The 19054-nt window shown below is 34.2% G+C and overlaps 1 protein-coding gene across 1 annotated transcript in view; it reads left to right on the top strand.

Moving 5' to 3' along the window:
* The window catches only part of LOC138307496 (cyclic nucleotide-gated channel rod photoreceptor subunit alpha-like), a 134716-nt gene extending 122899 nt beyond the window's left edge, over positions 1 to 11817 (top strand). Inside the window, exons 3-5 of the mRNA XM_069248275.1 lie at positions 2148 to 2453; positions 4341 to 4764; positions 4797 to 11817. Of these exons, the coding sequence (XP_069104376.1) occupies positions 2148 to 2453; positions 4341 to 4764; positions 4797 to 5343 (1277 nt within the window). The 3' untranslated portion in view covers positions 5344 to 11817. The remainder of the gene's footprint in view (positions 1 to 2147; positions 2454 to 4340; positions 4765 to 4796) is intronic.
* Positions 11818 to 19054: the final 7237 nt, after the last annotated feature.

The raw sequence follows: 19054 nt of genomic DNA on the forward strand, positions 1-19054 counted from the left end.
GCTTTTGCGCGTATGATATATGTGAAACACTTTTTTTTTCCAAATCACTTTTGCTTCCATTTATATGCGGGTCTAGTTTTTCGACAGGAACTATTTCCCATAAGCTTTTCCGAGTATTTTTAGTTTGCTAAAGCGAGAGACTGGGTTTGCTTTATCGGTAATTGGCGTTTAGATCTGTATATCAAAAACAACCTGTCGTGACTAAATTTGAAATATCAATTCACCCTGGGCGAAGAAGCAGAGGCTATGGAACTGACGCTGAACGACACTTTCTTAAAAGTCTACGTTTAGTACAACCTTACCATTTGATGTTGATGAAACTTAAGTTACCATAGTTAAACCCAATCTTTCCATAGGATGCAGCATTAGATCCTTTGTGTAAGATTGATTGACCAAGAAACGTATTTACGTTGAAACACATAGGCTTTAATTTGTTGTAAACTGTAAGTATGTAAAAGTAACGCTTCGATGTTGTGTTACATTGGCTCTTGAGGCACTTATTTCCTGTTGACTATAAAACGTAAAATCTTATGGCAATCTCAGAAGAACAGAGAATGTGTCCAAATACATACTTGCTTTCCCAATAATGCTTTCTGTGTGTGATATCTTAATTGCATAGAAGTTGTTTTTTTTCTGGAGATTTCCCATCTGTGGTTCTAAATTTTTCTCTTCCATTTATTTTTCTTGATTCAGAATTACGTTTGACATGGCTGCAGTGTTTATAATAAGCGTTTGATTAATGTATTTATTTCTTTTAAACTGTCCGTTGGTAATCCGACTGATTTATCCTTAATGAACCTAGTATTTTCGTTTCCGTTAACAATACCAGTACCCTTTGGTTTATTATCAAAGTAAAAAGTCGTTGTTTGTACTCGTTATGATTCATGCGAATGTTAATTTAAACTTACCATGAAGAATTCAAAAATGGACGGGTGGATATCAATAATACTTTAAATCCAGTTCTGTTAATCCAAATCCAGCCTGTTCGCTTCGTCCACGCAATGTATATACATGTAGCTTCTGTACCGTTACTACGCACAATGCCTTATCAATAGGTATGTTAAATAGAGGCTGTACTATCGTTATCTTCACCATAAACATATAATGGTTAAAACTTTTTAAAGAAGATACTTACTAGTTAAGTGGTATGCATTTCTATGCCGGACAAAACGAAAATATTATGACAAAAACCCAATAGTTAAATACATAGTATCATATTGGAATAATCAAAGGAAAACCGTTCTGGCGCTGAATCTCGAAACACAAACTGTTGATTACATCATTTTAATTTAATGTAATGTAATAAAGAATTATCATTATTTTGAAGACTAGTCATTAAGGTTCGTAATTGTCCATATATTCCCTGTATTTATTGTTTTCCGTGAATGTCGCGTTATATATTCATACAGATGACGTTAACTACTTTCCTCTTGGGAACAATCTCAACTTAATTTGAATCTAAGTTAATATTATTTTATCGGACGTATCGGACGGAAATGTGTACAGGTCTCTATCGCACTGTTCATCGTGGACGCTGGAACTTTTCCAAACCTCGAACCTCAAATCAATTTTATTTGATGCACTGATAGAGGTACAATATGAGCTGACTTAACTGTGTTAGGGTCTAAAAACTGTCATTTACAGTTAGCTGGTCAGCATAAGTGTCGAGTTGAGTTATTTGCGGTTGTCAATGGTGTCGAGGTTGTTTTCAATCACATTAGTTTCTGGACAGGTGACGTCATTTTTGGTTACACAGAGTTCCACTTATTTACATAAGAAATATACCTGTTCAGAAAGTTAGGGAAATCAGGCACCTCCGCGACTTATGATGGAATTATCTGAACCTATTATTGAGATATTTGCTATTCAATGGCTTCAAAACTTGGAAATTAGAAACGGGGAAGTTAAGGAAGTAATTCGTGGAGGTGTCTTAAATCAACATGAATTATTTTTTCTCAATACATATAAACACAATCATCGAATCTAGTCCTCTTTAGTAATTTTAGACATGATAGTTGCCTATATATTTACTTCGTGCTGAATTTAAATAACTTTATTTGATGATAACATAAATGTATTCTGTGTGATTATTTAATAATAGATATATTATGTTTCTTTGCTAATGTTTGTTTCCGTTTTTGTTTCAGGTGAGGTGGGGAAGGAAATGTATATAGTGAACAGAGGAAAGCTACATGTTGTTGGAGACAATGGAAAATCAGTGCTAGCTACATTAAAACCAGGGAGTTATTTCGGGGAAATCAGTATTTTAAATATGGGAACGTCCGGAAACAGACGAACTGCTTCGGTCAGGTCAGTGGGGTATTCGGATTTATTCCGATTATCAAAAGAGGATATGTGGGATGTACTAAAGGAATATCCTCAAGCACGTGTAAAATTGGAATCTATTGCTGTAAAAAGACTAGAGAAGACAAAGCAATCACCTATAGAAAAAGGTAAGTACTTCCGGACACTGAATATCGGAGGTATTTCTAAAAATAGGTTGATACTGCGTCCTCCTATAATGTTAAGTTGTTGCGTACTGTTTACGTGACAATTATGCTCTCTCCTGCTTGATACTAATTCGCGGTAAGCTCAGTAGAATATAGAACAGTCTCAATAGAACAGTTAAACGTCATGTATGCCAACTGTTTGTTCTCGTTAAGATATCATGTATCATCTGCCTGATTGTAAAATATATTAACTTTGTCTCAATTGAACGTTTGAGATTTAGATAACACAAATACGCTCTCTGAAACTCTGATTGCATTTATTACGGAGTTTGAGAATAAAACAATTTATTTCAAGTTATGTATATCTTGAATCACTCTATCAATAATATAAGCATTAAGCTCATTTATTCTACCGAAGAGAAATTAAAAACGAATAAAGAATTGAAGAGAACGAAAATTGGCGCAGATGTACAGGGGCCCTCTTTAAGAGTCCGGGTTAATGGCCTAACGTATACCGTACATGTCTTGTGTTTCAGAAATTTAGGTTGTGTTGCACTTAAATTAATATTTCATAAGCATTCTAAACGACTCCGCTTTCGGGTTTAATATTGAGCAGACACCTATAAGAAGACTACGTGCCAGACAAAGTCAATAAAATTAACGTGATATAGCCTGCCTCACATCCGCATTTTAATGAGTTTCGTTGAATGTTTCCAGCTAGTCATGGACACGTGAATCCCATTTTAGGTTTATAATGTACCTCATATAGCTAGCTTTCCTTCTCAAATACATAATTCGAGACAAAAATAGCGCGTCTAAAGTATATTTCAATTTCTGTAGAGGTGTTAACGTACTTATCGTCCTCTTAATCGTGATTTTGTCTGCCGTAGTATCCTATTGTGAGTTTCTACTATGTCAATAAAAGTACCCTCTTGTAACTCTGATCGCATTTTAGGTGAACCAACCCATTGACCAGTAAACACCAGGTTTATAAAGTAGGAACTGGTTCATTAACCAAATATGTTAAGTTAAATACATTTATAAACTATCACCAATGGAATGGATTGTTCAGTCGTCATTTTGCGTAATATCACCCATGTGCAGTTTAGTTGAATATTTTATCACTCAGTGATAGATATGTATATAACGTGACATTGATATATATATCTCAGTATTCCGGTGTCCAATGTCAAATGTGTGTGATCAGGTTACCATCCCTTATATTGTGAATACCTCCTAAATTACTAATGGCGTCTGCTCTAACAATCATAGCGGAATCATACAAAATTCATACCGTCACGTTAATCCGATCTTATTACGTTTATAAAAAAATGGGTTTATGTTGCTAACGCTATTGACAATGTAGACAGAGTTCCTGTGATTGCCTGATGTGTAATATCAAAACAAAGGGACATTTTTACATTGAGATGTTTATTCCTGTGAATGTGATACCTTTGTTAACGATTTTACTGCAACACGTTTAAAAAAATAATTCCCTTGCCCTTTACATTGCGTTATGGTATATGTCAATCGATGTACGACATAATTACTATCAAGCGCTGTTCATTGGTTGTCCTATATGAAATTCAAGTTTTCAGAGTCGATTTTTCTTATTTAACTGCTTTTCCCACCGGTTTGATATATTTTCAGATGTGATAAATCACACGGAGTTATATTAGTTATGGTAATGATATATATGTTTTGATATAAAATAAATATACCAAGGGTAATATGGTTTAAGCCTGTATTTGAAATTAAAAGCAACGGTGACTCTAAATTAAACGTCCAAACTGTTTACTTTTATCAGATGCTTTCGACAACAACGTTTTTGCATCCTTTGCAGTCTATGTTTATCACTTTTACCATTAATTATTCCTTATTCATTTTTAGCCACCTTATCTCGGAGCAAGAGTACGCCAGGTCTGGTGGAATCTGATGGGAAGGTTCCTTTAGAGTCCATGATTATATCCCGGCATCACACACTTCCGGCCGGGCTTCCTGTACCTCACTCTCAGAGTTCTGATCCGGACGCAGAACATCCCCTAACGTCCGAGGCCCCGCCCGACAATCAGGCGGGTGGTGCTGTAAATGATCCTTCCACTCCCCCTGTGGAAATAGCCACAGTGGGAACAATGACAAAATCGTTGACAATATCGAGTATGACGTCATATAACGCGGGATCCCCGCCTCAACGATCGCCGCTTTACTCAGAGACTAAGTTCACGATCAGCCCTCCTCCCTCGCCAGGATTGGTCACCCAAGCTCAAAATGTGTCCCGACGTGGATCGGCTTGTCTGCCGTTTGGACAAGACGTCTTATCACGAGGCTCACCCACACAACTCTCGCCTTATCACGAGGCTCACCCACACAACTCTCGCCACTCCATCTTGCATATTCACCGTCATATCCCGCGACCCAACAGTCCCATCCTGTGAACTTCCTGTCCCCTTACTGTGCCTCTAACAGTCTCCATCCGCCGTCTTCCCCTATGACAATGGGGCGGGCGGACAACCTCTCGTCCTCCCAAACAAACCTCGCTTCTACGCCGCAAACACATTCGGCTCACAGTCTGTACTACCAACAACAACCAACAATGCCAGTGTCTCCAGCTATGACGTCCAATATGGCTTCCGTGAGTCCTGCCTCCTTTTCATTTGACACGTCACAAGAAGTGCTATTACAAGAAATAACAACTTTACGTCAGCGGCTGATTTCATTGGAATCCGAAAACGCCGCCATGACAGTAAAGCTGAGTCAACAACAGTGGAATGTTGAACATAGACTTGCAGAACTTGAGATGCATATATGTCATAGTTCAAGTGTAGCAAGTACGACCAGTCAGGAGGAACGGACGGAGCGATTTGACCCAGTAAATCGCGAGTCAATTATATGAGAACCATAAGTAATTATTGGGGTAATAATTGCCAGTCTTCCTGTATGGATTTATAAAGAGGTTGGTTTGAATGGTTTACGTTCCGGTTATACATTCAGGAAAAAGTCTGATTGCGTACACATCTTCCAAGTCGTTGTGAAATAATAATACTTGGAGTGGCCCGGATAACTTTTTTATAAAACCATTTTGTTTCCGTGGCCAAAATGAGAAATTTGGACAATCTTGAAGGACACCGTTCTGTGAAATGCCTTTGGAATGTTTTCTTTAAGGTGTTGCTGAGGGTTCTGTCGGGAATTGTGTTTATACAATGTGCCGGAAAAGTATCCAAACATCAGGTTTCATAAAAATGAAATTCATGGATAAAGTAAAAGACGATGTGAGGAAAAGTGCATGTGTTGTCCGTGGAACAGTAGTGATATTCTGTGCCAATAATACATTTCAGCTGGAAACGTGGCTTACGTAGATATACAGCAGGTCACTGTGACTGGATACTCACTCTCTGTATTTAAATGTCGTTATAACAAGGTATGTCAGCAACCGTGCGGTATTCAACAGTGATGTCAAAATTTACTTATATATGGATATTAATACGACCAAATATGTTTTATACCAATTGACATAGATATTTTACTTTTTACCCATTTTCCTTGCCAAATAGACGGGGACATATGTTTGATGTGAACGTGTTAGCCATGCGGCTTACTTGCCATATTAAAAATGGCGGGTCATTTTATTATTATAAACATTAATAAAATAAAATGCATGTCGAAAGTGACCGATAAACCATAATGTCAGAGATGTGTTTATGACTGGAATATTTCAGATAAAACTATTTTAGATAAAAAAAATGTTTACAATGGCGATTCACCACATTAACATAAACTCATACTTGATACTCCAGGGGTTACAATCACTGACGTTATATCCACCAATGGACAATCTCATAGTAAAACTGAACAAAACAGAACACAGGTATTTTAGTCCTTTGTAGTACATCAATGATCAATTTATCATCCCCGTTTTTTACCCCCACAACTTCAGAAGGTAGCCACAATGCCATCATTTATACTCCAGGGGTCACTATCACTAACGTTGTATCAACCCCTGGATTATCTCATAGTAAAACTGGAAACAAAACACACGGGTATTTTAGTCATTTGATGCACATCAAAAGAGCCGTATAGCGTTACATTGTGGCTGAATGTGTGACTTTGAAGTTGGGCGTCGCTCTCTCTGTAGTCTACAAAGAAAATCTTTGCAGTTCTGTGATTGATTCAGATTTTTTTCTCCAGAGCTGTCTCCAGTTTCATAGGGGGGAACCGGATTGCAGTTACCCCTATCCAACATGGTGACAGTACAAAAATACGAGAAAATCGTACTGCCTGTTCACAGAATAGACGGGTATTTTTCATGCATAACCGCCGTAGTTCGTGTCTTCTAACAATATTATCAAAATTTGAAGTGTAAGTCATATGCACAGAGATCCACAGAAGTTGGAATCAAGAATGTAAAATTGCGTATGATTAGGGTAACTTTAAATGTCAATGTTGCTGTGATTAGGGTAAGTGCAACATCGTCAATAGTGTAACTCACCGATACATTATTGAATAGTGATACTTAATAGGTATTCGTACATCAGTCATCGCGTCTTCATACGATTGCGATACACATTCAGCTTACTTGGTGCAATCCAAATTTTCACTTTGTCTTGGTTTTTAGACCCTGAATTTTGTCGTGTAAAATAATAAAACCTAAATATTCCATAGAATCAAAGTTACCCGCATTATTTCTGCAGATAGTAAATAAGTTACCCTAATCATCACTTTTGAGTTACCCTAATCATTAGCAATTTTACATGCTTGATTCTAACGTCTGTGGATCTCTGTGCATATGACTTACACTTCAAATTTGGCTAATATTGTTAGAAGACACATGATCTATGGCGGTTATGCAAGAAAAAGCCCGTCTATTCTGTTAACAGACAGTACGATTTTCTCGTATTTTTATACTGTCGCCATGTTTAATATGGGTAACTGCAGATACCCTAATCCGGTTCCCCCCGTGATTTTTACAATAAGATAATTTAGGGTGGATATAATGTCAGTTATAGTAACCCCTGGAGTATCGAGGATGACCAAAATCTGACAGTCTGACAACTCGAACATGTTTTTTACAATATGGTTATAAGATAAAAACCTCAATTCAGTTTGTGTATTCCCCGGACATGTTTAATTATTAATTACACTACGATTGTATTAATTTAATTGAGATAATAGTATATAAATTTAATATATACTCATCAATAATGATGAAATTCCAATAGTGTCATATTACGTCATTACATAATATAAATGGAAAATTATCACTCCGATACTTTCGCGGGGATTATGCAGTTTTTTTAATATGACACTATTGGAGAAGACACACAGAGAACAAAATCCATAATGATAAACTATTTGTCAGTACCGTTTAACCTTCATTAACAATTTTATCAGAAAAGGTATGAAGACCTCTCACACTTTTGTTGAAACTATCTGGAAAGACGTGATCAGGTCGGAATGCGTGTTAGGTAATTTGGCATAACGCTAGGAAATACACGGAAAAGATATATGTAAATGACAATTTATTTTGGTTTATTTTAGGAACATTTGTCAATGATGATAAACCATTACCTGTATTTCTTAAGCCAACATGTATTCAGACTATGTAATAAATTCAGTTAATCAAAATGGGGTCTTAAATCTTCTAGAGTACAATTTTCATAAAAACAATTCATATTTTAACGTAAGTGAAATATGACTGTTTGGTTCATTAGATTAACTTCATATCAATAGCCAGTCCCACGTATACATTCCTTATAATTGCTGCTGATACATCACATTACCTGACGGAGATTGACATAATTATCTTTTTTCGGGTATTCAGAATGTTGTGAGTCGCCAGTGTAAACAATGCAATTCGTTTACTCTCATTATGAAATACCAAGAAAAACAGAAATTGCCCTAGGGCTCGGTTATAACAGGAACAAGGAATTAAGCCCCATCAATGAGATATGAGACCTGAAATACAAAACAAATTAATATGGTAAACATCGTTAATTCAAGTAAAAACAACTTGTATAAGTTACCAAGTTGAATTGTTATATAGTATTTTCCCATGATTTGTTTCACCTCTACATGTGCGAATGTGTTGTTTATATTTGAAATGGAAACATATTTTTATCAAATTTAGTATCAATTATCACTCGATAATGCATAAATGAAATATGGTACGGAGGGTGAGGAATATATTTTAAGAACACTAGTAAACGTGAGAGATGATATAGTGTCCAATATGTGTATCCGTCTCGTGGCTTGCCACAAAATAAATTTTAGTTAGAAAACAATTGGGTTGCCAATGGTTTCAAATTGTATACAGTATGTTCTTATGTAACGATATGTTACTAGGCAACCATTTGCGACAAATGTTTATATATTCAGTAAAATAAATCATTATGACCTGACGGTTGTCGATGATTAATAAAACCTAAAGACGATATGTCATTTACTACAATTCGTCGTACTTTATATTTAGCTAGATTGGCATTTGGTGTTTTTTATTTCTATAAATAGAAAATATTAATATCTGAAAATTACCATTATTTATCGGCGTGCTATGATATTGAGTACCGGTAGTACTTTAACGATAGACATTTTTGCTCATTCTGTGTATATAAACATCGGAATACTGTAGTACCCGATGTGACATTCAGCTTTATAACATAGCCATTTTGAATATGTCTTTTTTTATTTTGAATACTCCATTTTTTGAACGAAAGCGACCGGATGTGAGAGGTACATGTATTGAACGTCGATGAAGTTGGTTTTAATCAAGGTCTTCAATTTTGTTTTATTTGTGTATGCCAACACTGTTTATATTCCTTTATATACTGATGGAACTGTTTATTAGTTTAATGATGTTTATAGATTTTTTTCTAATGATATAAAAGCGCGTCGTCAAGGATACAATTGCTCCATTCGTTATATTGAAATAAATTATTATCGTATACATGGTACATGTACATAAAATGGATAATTTTTCAACATTTTCAAAAACTTTGGACTACATCGATATCTAAATTGGTGTAGTTCGACTTTGTTTATAATCCCCAGCCAACGCCTCCAATCCTTAATGCAATAATCCAGCTCAGCCAACTGTTTTGATTTATGTTATATTTGATATCTTTATTAAGTTGTTATTGTGTTTAAAGGGACTTATTCATGTATCACGTGATACCTGATAACGTTTCTATTGGTGACAGAGTTACGCTAAACCATGGTATCCCGCGTTACAGTGTAAATGTCATTTAGCGCGAAAATTATAAACAGTTACGTTGCATCACCATTGGACATACTAGTCCCACACAAACGTTATGTGATGTAATGAGGCACACTAATTAGTCCGATTTCCATCTTATGACGGTTCACAAATGACCGAACTTGTTTAACATGGTCAGCGATCCACATGATAATGATATCAACATTAAACACGTGTCTAAACATCTGAATACATCATATATATGTAGGATACATTCCTTACATTGATTACGGGTAATGAAATTAAAATCATGATTAATACGTAATTACAAAAACACTAATTAGCAATAACGAACATGTCAGATTCTGTTCTCATATTCAAATGTATTTATGAGTTCATTGTTTTTTTTTGTTCATATTAATAAAATCTTTTAACTATCAAATAGCACACAGATAAGCATGTATACAAATCTGGAAAATTCCTATCGCAATTGTCATCTTCACCACGTACAAAACTAAGGGTATAAGATAAAATAATCATCTTTTATCTATCATATATCATAACGTAAAATATAACTTCAAAATTGCAAAGACAATGACACATTTATGACAGTTTAGGAATTGTCGTAATCCGTCAAAATCTGTGTGACAATAGTTAAATTAAGCAATTCGTACGAGTAGGTATCCAAATCGTTCTCTCCTTGGAAAGGGGAAGATAGGTGTTTACGGGACTTACTGATGATTTAGTATTTGATTATCATTTCGAGGTAGCAACATAAAAACGTACAAATACGCATATTTCGTGTTACAAAACAGTTTACATAGGTTCATAATATAAGTATACTAATGTTTACAATAACATACGTGAATAATGGTACAGGAACATTCCTGTAATAGGCGTCAGGGAAGTTTGCAACATAAAACCAATACTTTAAAACTCATTACAGGTGTAAGCATATTTATATATAATATGATGATACAAGACAATAAGGAAATATTCGTTGATGAATAAAAATGGGTTTTAATATAACAAACAGTTTATAGTTGAAGATCAATCGACAATCCATTTGGCAAGGCTGGCCTATGCCACGTTATTGACCATGCCGACAGTCGAGGGTGGGCATGATAATTAATACCCAACAACCATTGGCTGACCTGTATATAGAGAGAGGTTAGACGGGATAATACATACAAATAAGGTAGTCTAGGCGTGTTAGACGAAGGTCACACTTATATTGTTATAGACAAGAATATTGATGGAGAATAAAGTCCATTGAGAAGCTTTGATAGAGAGAGTCAAGGTTCACTACTCAACAACCACAGTAGCAGGATGATTGATGGGGATAGGGCGATGGTCAGGCAGAATATTAATATCTATTTAATACTTCGTCTATGCTTTAACGGTCAAGGCTAGGGCGATACAGTCAGCGGCAGTATGGTGAAATGTATAAATGTAACTTAAAAAGCTTACGGAATAAGGTAAAACCTTCGGGGTAAAAACAATCTTTCAAATGGTTTGCAGATGACCCCTGTATACCAACCATCATGTCTCTCTAATCAAAATACCTTGGAAACAATGATCAATATACAGGGGTCATCTGCAAACTATTTTAAGATCTGAAAACGAATTTGACGTTAAAGAGAAATCTTATTATTATGTTTACCAAATAAGGAGAAGAAACTGTATTCGTGAATACGGATGACTGTAGTCCTATTTTGTTGATATTTGAAATGAAGTGTATGGCTTAGCGCTAAAGACTGATTGGTGTTAGGTGATAGGTACTCTTCATCTCCTGTTCTATCAACGTTGCCCGTCATTTAAGTCACACCCGGTGTAAATTGCGATTTCAAATCAGTCAATGATGACATGGCGAATAACATGTAATAACTATACAATAGACCATAGTTCTACTAGATTATCTAGTCCATGTAGTAATGGCGCATTAGCAATATTATCAGTGAGTTTCACTTAGAATAAATACGAATGAAAATCAACATTATTATTCTCCTACAAGTATGAGGATCACATGTAGTTGTTATAAACATTAAAGAGATACGTTGATTATACGGCTGACTTATCACTATGACTAATTAACAATGAATACCAAATGTCCTCTTATACAAACACTAAACTCCAAGGTTAATTATAGATATTAGCAGATTTAACATTACCAATTACACAAACACTAAACTCCAAGGTTAATTATAGATATTAGCAGATTTAACATTACCAATTACACAAACACTAAACTCCAAGGTTAATTATAGATATTAGCAGATTTAACATTACCAATTACACAAACACTAAACTCCAAGGTTAATTATAGATATTAGCAGATTTAACATTACCAATTACACAAACACTAAACTCCAAGGTTAATTATAGATATTAGCAGATTTAACATTACAATTACACAAACACTAAACTCCAAGTTAATTATAGATATTAGCAGTTTAACATTACCAATTACACAAACACTAAACTCCAAGGTTAATTATAGATATTAGCAGATTTAACATTACAATACACAAACACTAAACTCCAAGGTTAATTATAGATATCAGCAGATTTAACATTACCAATTACACAAACACTAAACTCCAAGGTTAATTATAGATATTAGCAGATTTAACATTACCAATTACACAAACACTAAACTCCAAGGTTAATTATAGATATTAGCAGATTTAACATTACCAATTACACAAACACTAAACTCCAAGGTTAATTATAGATATTAGCAGATTTAACATTACCAATTACACAAACACTAAACTCCAAGGTTAATTATAGATATTAGCAGATTTAACATTACCAATTACACAAACACTAAACTCCAAGGTTAATTATAGATATTAGCAGATTTAACATTACCAATTACACAAACACTAAACTCCAAGGTTAATTATAGATATTAGCAGATTTAACATTACCAATTACACAAACACTAAACTCCAAGGTTAATTATAGATATTAGCAGATTTAACATTACCAATTACACAAACACTAAACTCCAAGGTTAATTATAGATATTAGCAGATTTAACATTACCAATTACACAAACACTAAACTCCAAGGTTAATTATAGATATTAGCAGATTTAACATTACCAATTACACAAACACTAAACTCCAAGGTTAATTATAGATATTAGCAGATTTAACATTACCAATTACACAAACACTAAACTCCAAGGTTAATTATAGATATTAGCAGATTTAACATTACCAATTACACAAACACTAAACTCCAAGGTTAATTATAGATATTAGCAGATTTAACATTACCAATTACACAAACACTAAACTCCAAGGTTAATTATAGATATTAGCAGATTTAACATTACCAATTACACAAACACTAAACTCCAAGGTTAATTATAGATATTAGCAGATTTAACATTACCAATTACACAAACACTAAACTCCAAGGTTAATTATAGATATTAGCAGATTTAACATTACCAATTACACAAACACTAAACTCCAAGGTTAATTATAGATATTAGCAGATTTAACATTACCAATTACACAAACACTAAACTCCAAGGTTAATTATAGATATTAGCAGATTTAACATTACCAATTACACAAACACTAAACTCCAAGGTTAATTATAGATATTAGCAGATTTAACATTACCAATTACACAAACACTAAACTCCAAGGTTAATTATAGATATTAGCAGATTTAACATTACCAATTACACAAACACTAAACTCCAAGGTTAATTATAGATATTAGCAGATTTAACATTACCAATTACACAAACACTAAACTCCAAGGTTAATAATATTAGCAGATTACACAAACACTTAGTAATATTAACATTACCAATTACACAAACACTAAACTCCAAGGTTAATTATAGATATTAGCAGATTTAACATTACCAATTACACAAACACTAAACTCCAAGGTTAATTATAGATATTAGCAGATTTAACATTACCAATTACACAAACACTAAACTCCAAGGTTAATTATAGATATTAGCAGATTTAACATTACCAATTACACAAACACTAAACTCCAAGGTTAATTATAGATATTAGCAGATTTAACATTACCAATTACACAAACACTAAACTCCAAGGTTAATTATAGATATTAGCAGATTTAACATTACCAATTACACAAACACTAAACTCCAAGGTTAATTATAGATATTAGCAGATTTAACATTACCAATTACACAAACACTAAACTCCAAGGTTAATTATAGATATTAGCAGATTTAACATTACCAATTACACAAACACTAAACTCCAAGGTTAATTATAGATATTAGCAGATTTAACATTACCAATTACACAAACACTAAACTCCAAGGTTAATTATAGATATTAGCAGATTTAACATTACCAATTACACAAACACTAAACTCCAAGGTTAATTATAGATATTAGCAGATTTAACATTACCAATTACACAAACACTAAACTCCAAGGTTAATTATAGATATTAGCAGATTTAACATTACCAATTACACAAACACTAAACTCCAAGGTTAATTATAGATATTAGCAGATTTAACATTACCAATTACACAAACACTAAACTCCAAGGTTAATTATAGATATTAGCAGATTTAACATTACCAATTACACAAACTCTAAACTCCAAGGTTAATTATAGATATTAGCAGATTTAACATTACCAATTACACAAACACTACACTCCAAGGTTAATTATAGATATTAGCAGATTTAACATTACCAATTACACAAACACTAAACTCCAAGGTTAATTATAGATATTAGCAGATTTAACATTACCAATTACACAAACACTAAACTCCAAGGTTAATTATAGATATTAGCAGATTTAACATTACCAAATCTTGTTCCCCGAGGTAAAAAAAAAAAGCTTTGCATTCACCATGACATACGCTACCTCGCATTTCTTCCTGGCAAGTCTTGACTTTATATATGATTTACGTTAGATTTAATATTTTCTGTTATCAGTATGAATTGAATCCGTCAATATTAAATGACATACTTGGTATTTAGCACCGTCTGACTGAAATCATTGACCTGTCCTTGTCTTGTTTCGTTGTCTGAACATCTGAAGGTACCCCGACAGAGGTCACGTGCTCAGATGATACCAAAATATCGTGAACACTAATACAAAAAAGGTATTGTATAGACCAATTGGCGTCGGTTTATCATAATGTCTTTCTAATAAAAAAAAGATTACGGAATTGTGTAGGGCAGTAACATATCTATCCCAGTTACCAGCAATATACTTTGCAATCCAAGTAAATGGACATCTACATAATTCAGTCATGTACAGTTCTATAATAATATAAATGTTTTAAGACAGTCTTAGTGACAAAGATATTGCTCGTATGTATTGTGTAACGGAATACCTCGGCAAAGTTAAAAACTTGATTTCACACTAAAAGTTTCAAAGATCGGACCCTAATTGTAGAACTGTCCTGTTCAGGGGTAACATGGAGGAAGCATGCGTTTACGTATGTCTTATATCAATTAATGTTTTGAGAACCGATTATATCTATGGTTAAGGCTTCAATGCATTCTCAAGCAGATTGTCTTATCATAGTTTTGTAAATGACAAAACAACATTTGTTGACATTTTACTTGTTGACTTATCCCCTTGTATTTACCTGAGTCTATAAATAAACAGTTATAATTTGATATTTATATTTTTGTTCAAATAAGCAATAGTTTACAAATCAAAACTGAGTTGGTTAATTCATATAATCGTCTTCTTCCGTGGGTAATATATAAAGTTAACCTATCATGTATCCGTACAATGTACGAGAATCAGATCAGGCATACGTTAAGCAGATATGTAAATACTGTACGTTTTTCTTGATATTAAATATTTTATGTTTTTACATTCTAATTCAAATCAGATCTCATTTATTCTACGATGTTCTTACCAATGTTATTGTGTTTCATTTTTATCTTATCCGTATTGTTATATAGTCTTTATTGAGTCTGTTTTATCATATCCAGTATTTATTTAAGTTATTCCGAAATTCATTGTTGAGTCACTTCGTAATTCGAAGTTATCTTCCCTTCGAGTTGGTATTAATTATGACGTCATTTGTATGCGTGAGAATAAATCTCATAAACTAAAGACGTTAATTGCTTAAATAAATGACGTAAACGTCAAGACCTGCTCATGATTGCAGAAACCGATAGACAAGGAAAGACGAATTAACATGTATGATTAATTTAATGTGTGAGAGAGGAAGTGTATGGGGGACATGCGGGCTGTGACCACCAAATGTATACTGCTGCAGATAACTCGTGAACGTTGCTCGAAAGAGAGGGTCTGTCTTTTCTTCCTACAATTTGTTAAATTTTCATTATTACTGGAAGTTTAATAAATGTTGAATAAAACATATCCAAATATGGAGTTTTCTTCTCTTCATTTTATATTGATTCTATCAACATTGAGAAAGTCAATCACCGGTTCTCCTATTCCTATACCTCTTTCATTGGAATTATACAGAATTCACCGTCGAATACTGAACTGATTACACATAATTGTGATAAAATAAATCATTTATTCTTCATTAACATATCGAAGCTTCATTGACAAAGCGCGTACAGTACAGAACATTGATTATGATAATATTTTGAACATTGATCATTCCAATCATGATTTTCGGTGGCTAAGAAGATCGATTATTTTCGTCAACAGTAATTGATTGACGTCACACATTCGTGTCCTAGATGTATACCCCGTCTAACTCTCTGCTATTATGTTCACTTATACGTAGGTCGTGGAATACAGAGTGTATCTGATACAAAATATACAGGATAATCTGCTTTTAGACCATACCGAATTCATGAGTATTTCCTATCTGGGCATATTTCGCAGTGGAATTTGGGGTGTACTAGTTTAATTCGTTAGCAATACAAATTATTGTATCTTTAAAAACTTCAGGTGATTGACGGCAACGAACACACGTCAAAGGTGTCACAGTAACCATTCACGATATGTCCACTTGGCGCATATTTCTTATTATTGGTTGTTATTGCAAATGCTTGATGATATATCCGAAAATCTACACAGTAAATTACAAGCATCAATAGAATAAAAGATATCCCAAATATTTGGCAGCAATCATGGTGTTTTCATATCAATTGTTTAATGGCCAATCATTGATATTCTATTAAAACAAGACAAAAATGAGACTTTATTGCACAGGAATACTTAGATCTGTCCTAGTTACATAGGTTCTTATTACTTACATAATAACTGAGTGCTAGTTGTGAGTTGTCACCCATGCCTGCTCTATATGTCTTTAAGGTAAAATCTTAATGACACAAATAACAACTATCAATGGTTGTATTCGGATTTTATAAACCGAACCGAAAGTCTATATTAACGGCTGACAATAGTGTTTCTACACGGTTCTATAAGTCAACATTTGCCTGAATTTACAAACACAAATTGAAACACAAATCTGATTTTTAATACAATGACTATGAAAGCGGTGTTACTTGGATAGAATTAGTCAAGATCTCAGTGATTTTGTCATCAGATTGAGTCGGACTGTATGACGTCACACTTACCGAAAGGTGAACATAACCTACTCAAAGGACTTAGACTCTCTTGAATCTGCCGTATCGAACGATGACGCTAATATAACTGACTGTCATTAACTGTGACCTATATATAAGACAACACATCACAGACCTAGCGACAGCTGGTGAGAGTCATCGGGTACGTAAGACGGAACTTAACTGTGATTTGTGTCATTGCTGTTTATAGAAGCTTTTTGTCCGTTTATCTTATCTTATCTTCTCGCTGTGTCTTTACATATAAATATCTACGTCAGTAAGCATAGAGTATCTGTATTTACATCTTACAGAGTTGTCTGCCCTTGCGGGTAGGTATTGATTGTGACATTATATGCATGTGATCGTAACTTCATAATCAGAACGTCAGAGAAATAACGTGAGTTTAGGTAACAAATAATGACGTCACAATTGATTCCTACCCGCAAGGAAGGTCACTGTGTACTATGCAGCGATGGAAAAGGTCATGATCGAGTATGTCAGCTTAAACAAAGACAGATAATTTATACCATATGGCCCTGATGGGAGGTCATCCCCTGTCACCGAACTGACTTCCTTGTCTCACCAGGATTTACACAAATTGAATGAGTCTGGCTAGGATGGTGCTCCTGTGGCATTTTCAGAATTCAGATAGCATGAAATCTTGAGCAACATTGACATATACAACTCTGTTGTTGGATCAATCTGTTTCTATGTCTATCCCTTGACCAGACAAATTAAGTTTGCAGTCAATTGAAATCGCACATTGTTGTTGGGAGTAGTATTCGTTATGTTTCGTCAAACTGCCCAAGTAGAAATGACAGGGCTCGATCATGGGTAATAATCAAATGTCACCCGGACTGGTTCCTGGACGTCCATCGATATCCAACCCCTACTAAAGTCTGTTTCGGGGAAGGTTACTAACTGCGTATGGTACAGATTCTCAAAGCTTTGTCAACCTTATACATATATCCCATTACTATTTCATATCCCAGTTATTAGTTGGACCCAGGTATAAATACATGTATTCCTCAATAATTCAATCTACCTTTCAACGATGATTTCCATTGGCTCATAAATTTATGTAACCATCCCCTAAAGTAGGAAATAGCGATTTGTTAGATGATATAGTCCATTTGGAAATTTGGAATTTAAACGAACAAATTATATTATAACGACTGGAAGTTTTTTTTACGTAATTGGGATATATCACATCTGTATAACAATATAAGATCTAAAAATGCATTCAAACCATCTTTGATGGCGATCAAGGTGAAGGAAAACATCGTTTTAGACCAAATACTAACCATTTGTATCTACAGACATACTTCTTTTTGTACCACATATCAGTCTATTGTAATGGCATTGTATACATCTATTCCTCATATTTTATTTAAATGTTTTGTATGTTTATTTCATCTCAGTCCTTTCTTAACATGATCGAATTAGAAATGCCAGTACATTAGCTGATAGATCGAGTTTTCACATTCTCTCCTTTCTGGCAAATCAAACAATCGCATTCTTATAGTGTATTTAAGTTGATATACATGGTTCTATATAAACCATACGACTGTTTATGGTGACTATATTTGATATGATAAAGTCCCTCCTCCCGACTGAGCCGTACATCACAAACTACTACAGAATACTCCCCAATATTACCATTAAGGAATCTATTTATCAGGTCCGATCGCCCTGACCGCCATACCGAAATATCGACAGCTCTGAGAATGAGGCTAATCCATCTTATCCACTTTAATGCGTTCGCCAATAATGAGCCCGTGATAATCATGACCCTTTCATTGCCTCGCGTGAAAAGAGCCCATTTCACTTCGTCGAGTGGGAGGACTTTTCAGCAGACAAACTGAACCTTT

The sequence above is a fragment of the Argopecten irradians genome, chromosome 14 (genome assembly GCF_041381155.1).
Source record: "Argopecten irradians isolate NY chromosome 14, Ai_NY, whole genome shotgun sequence".
Classification (NCBI taxonomy): Eukaryota; Metazoa; Mollusca; class Bivalvia; order Pectinida; family Pectinidae; genus Argopecten; species Argopecten irradians.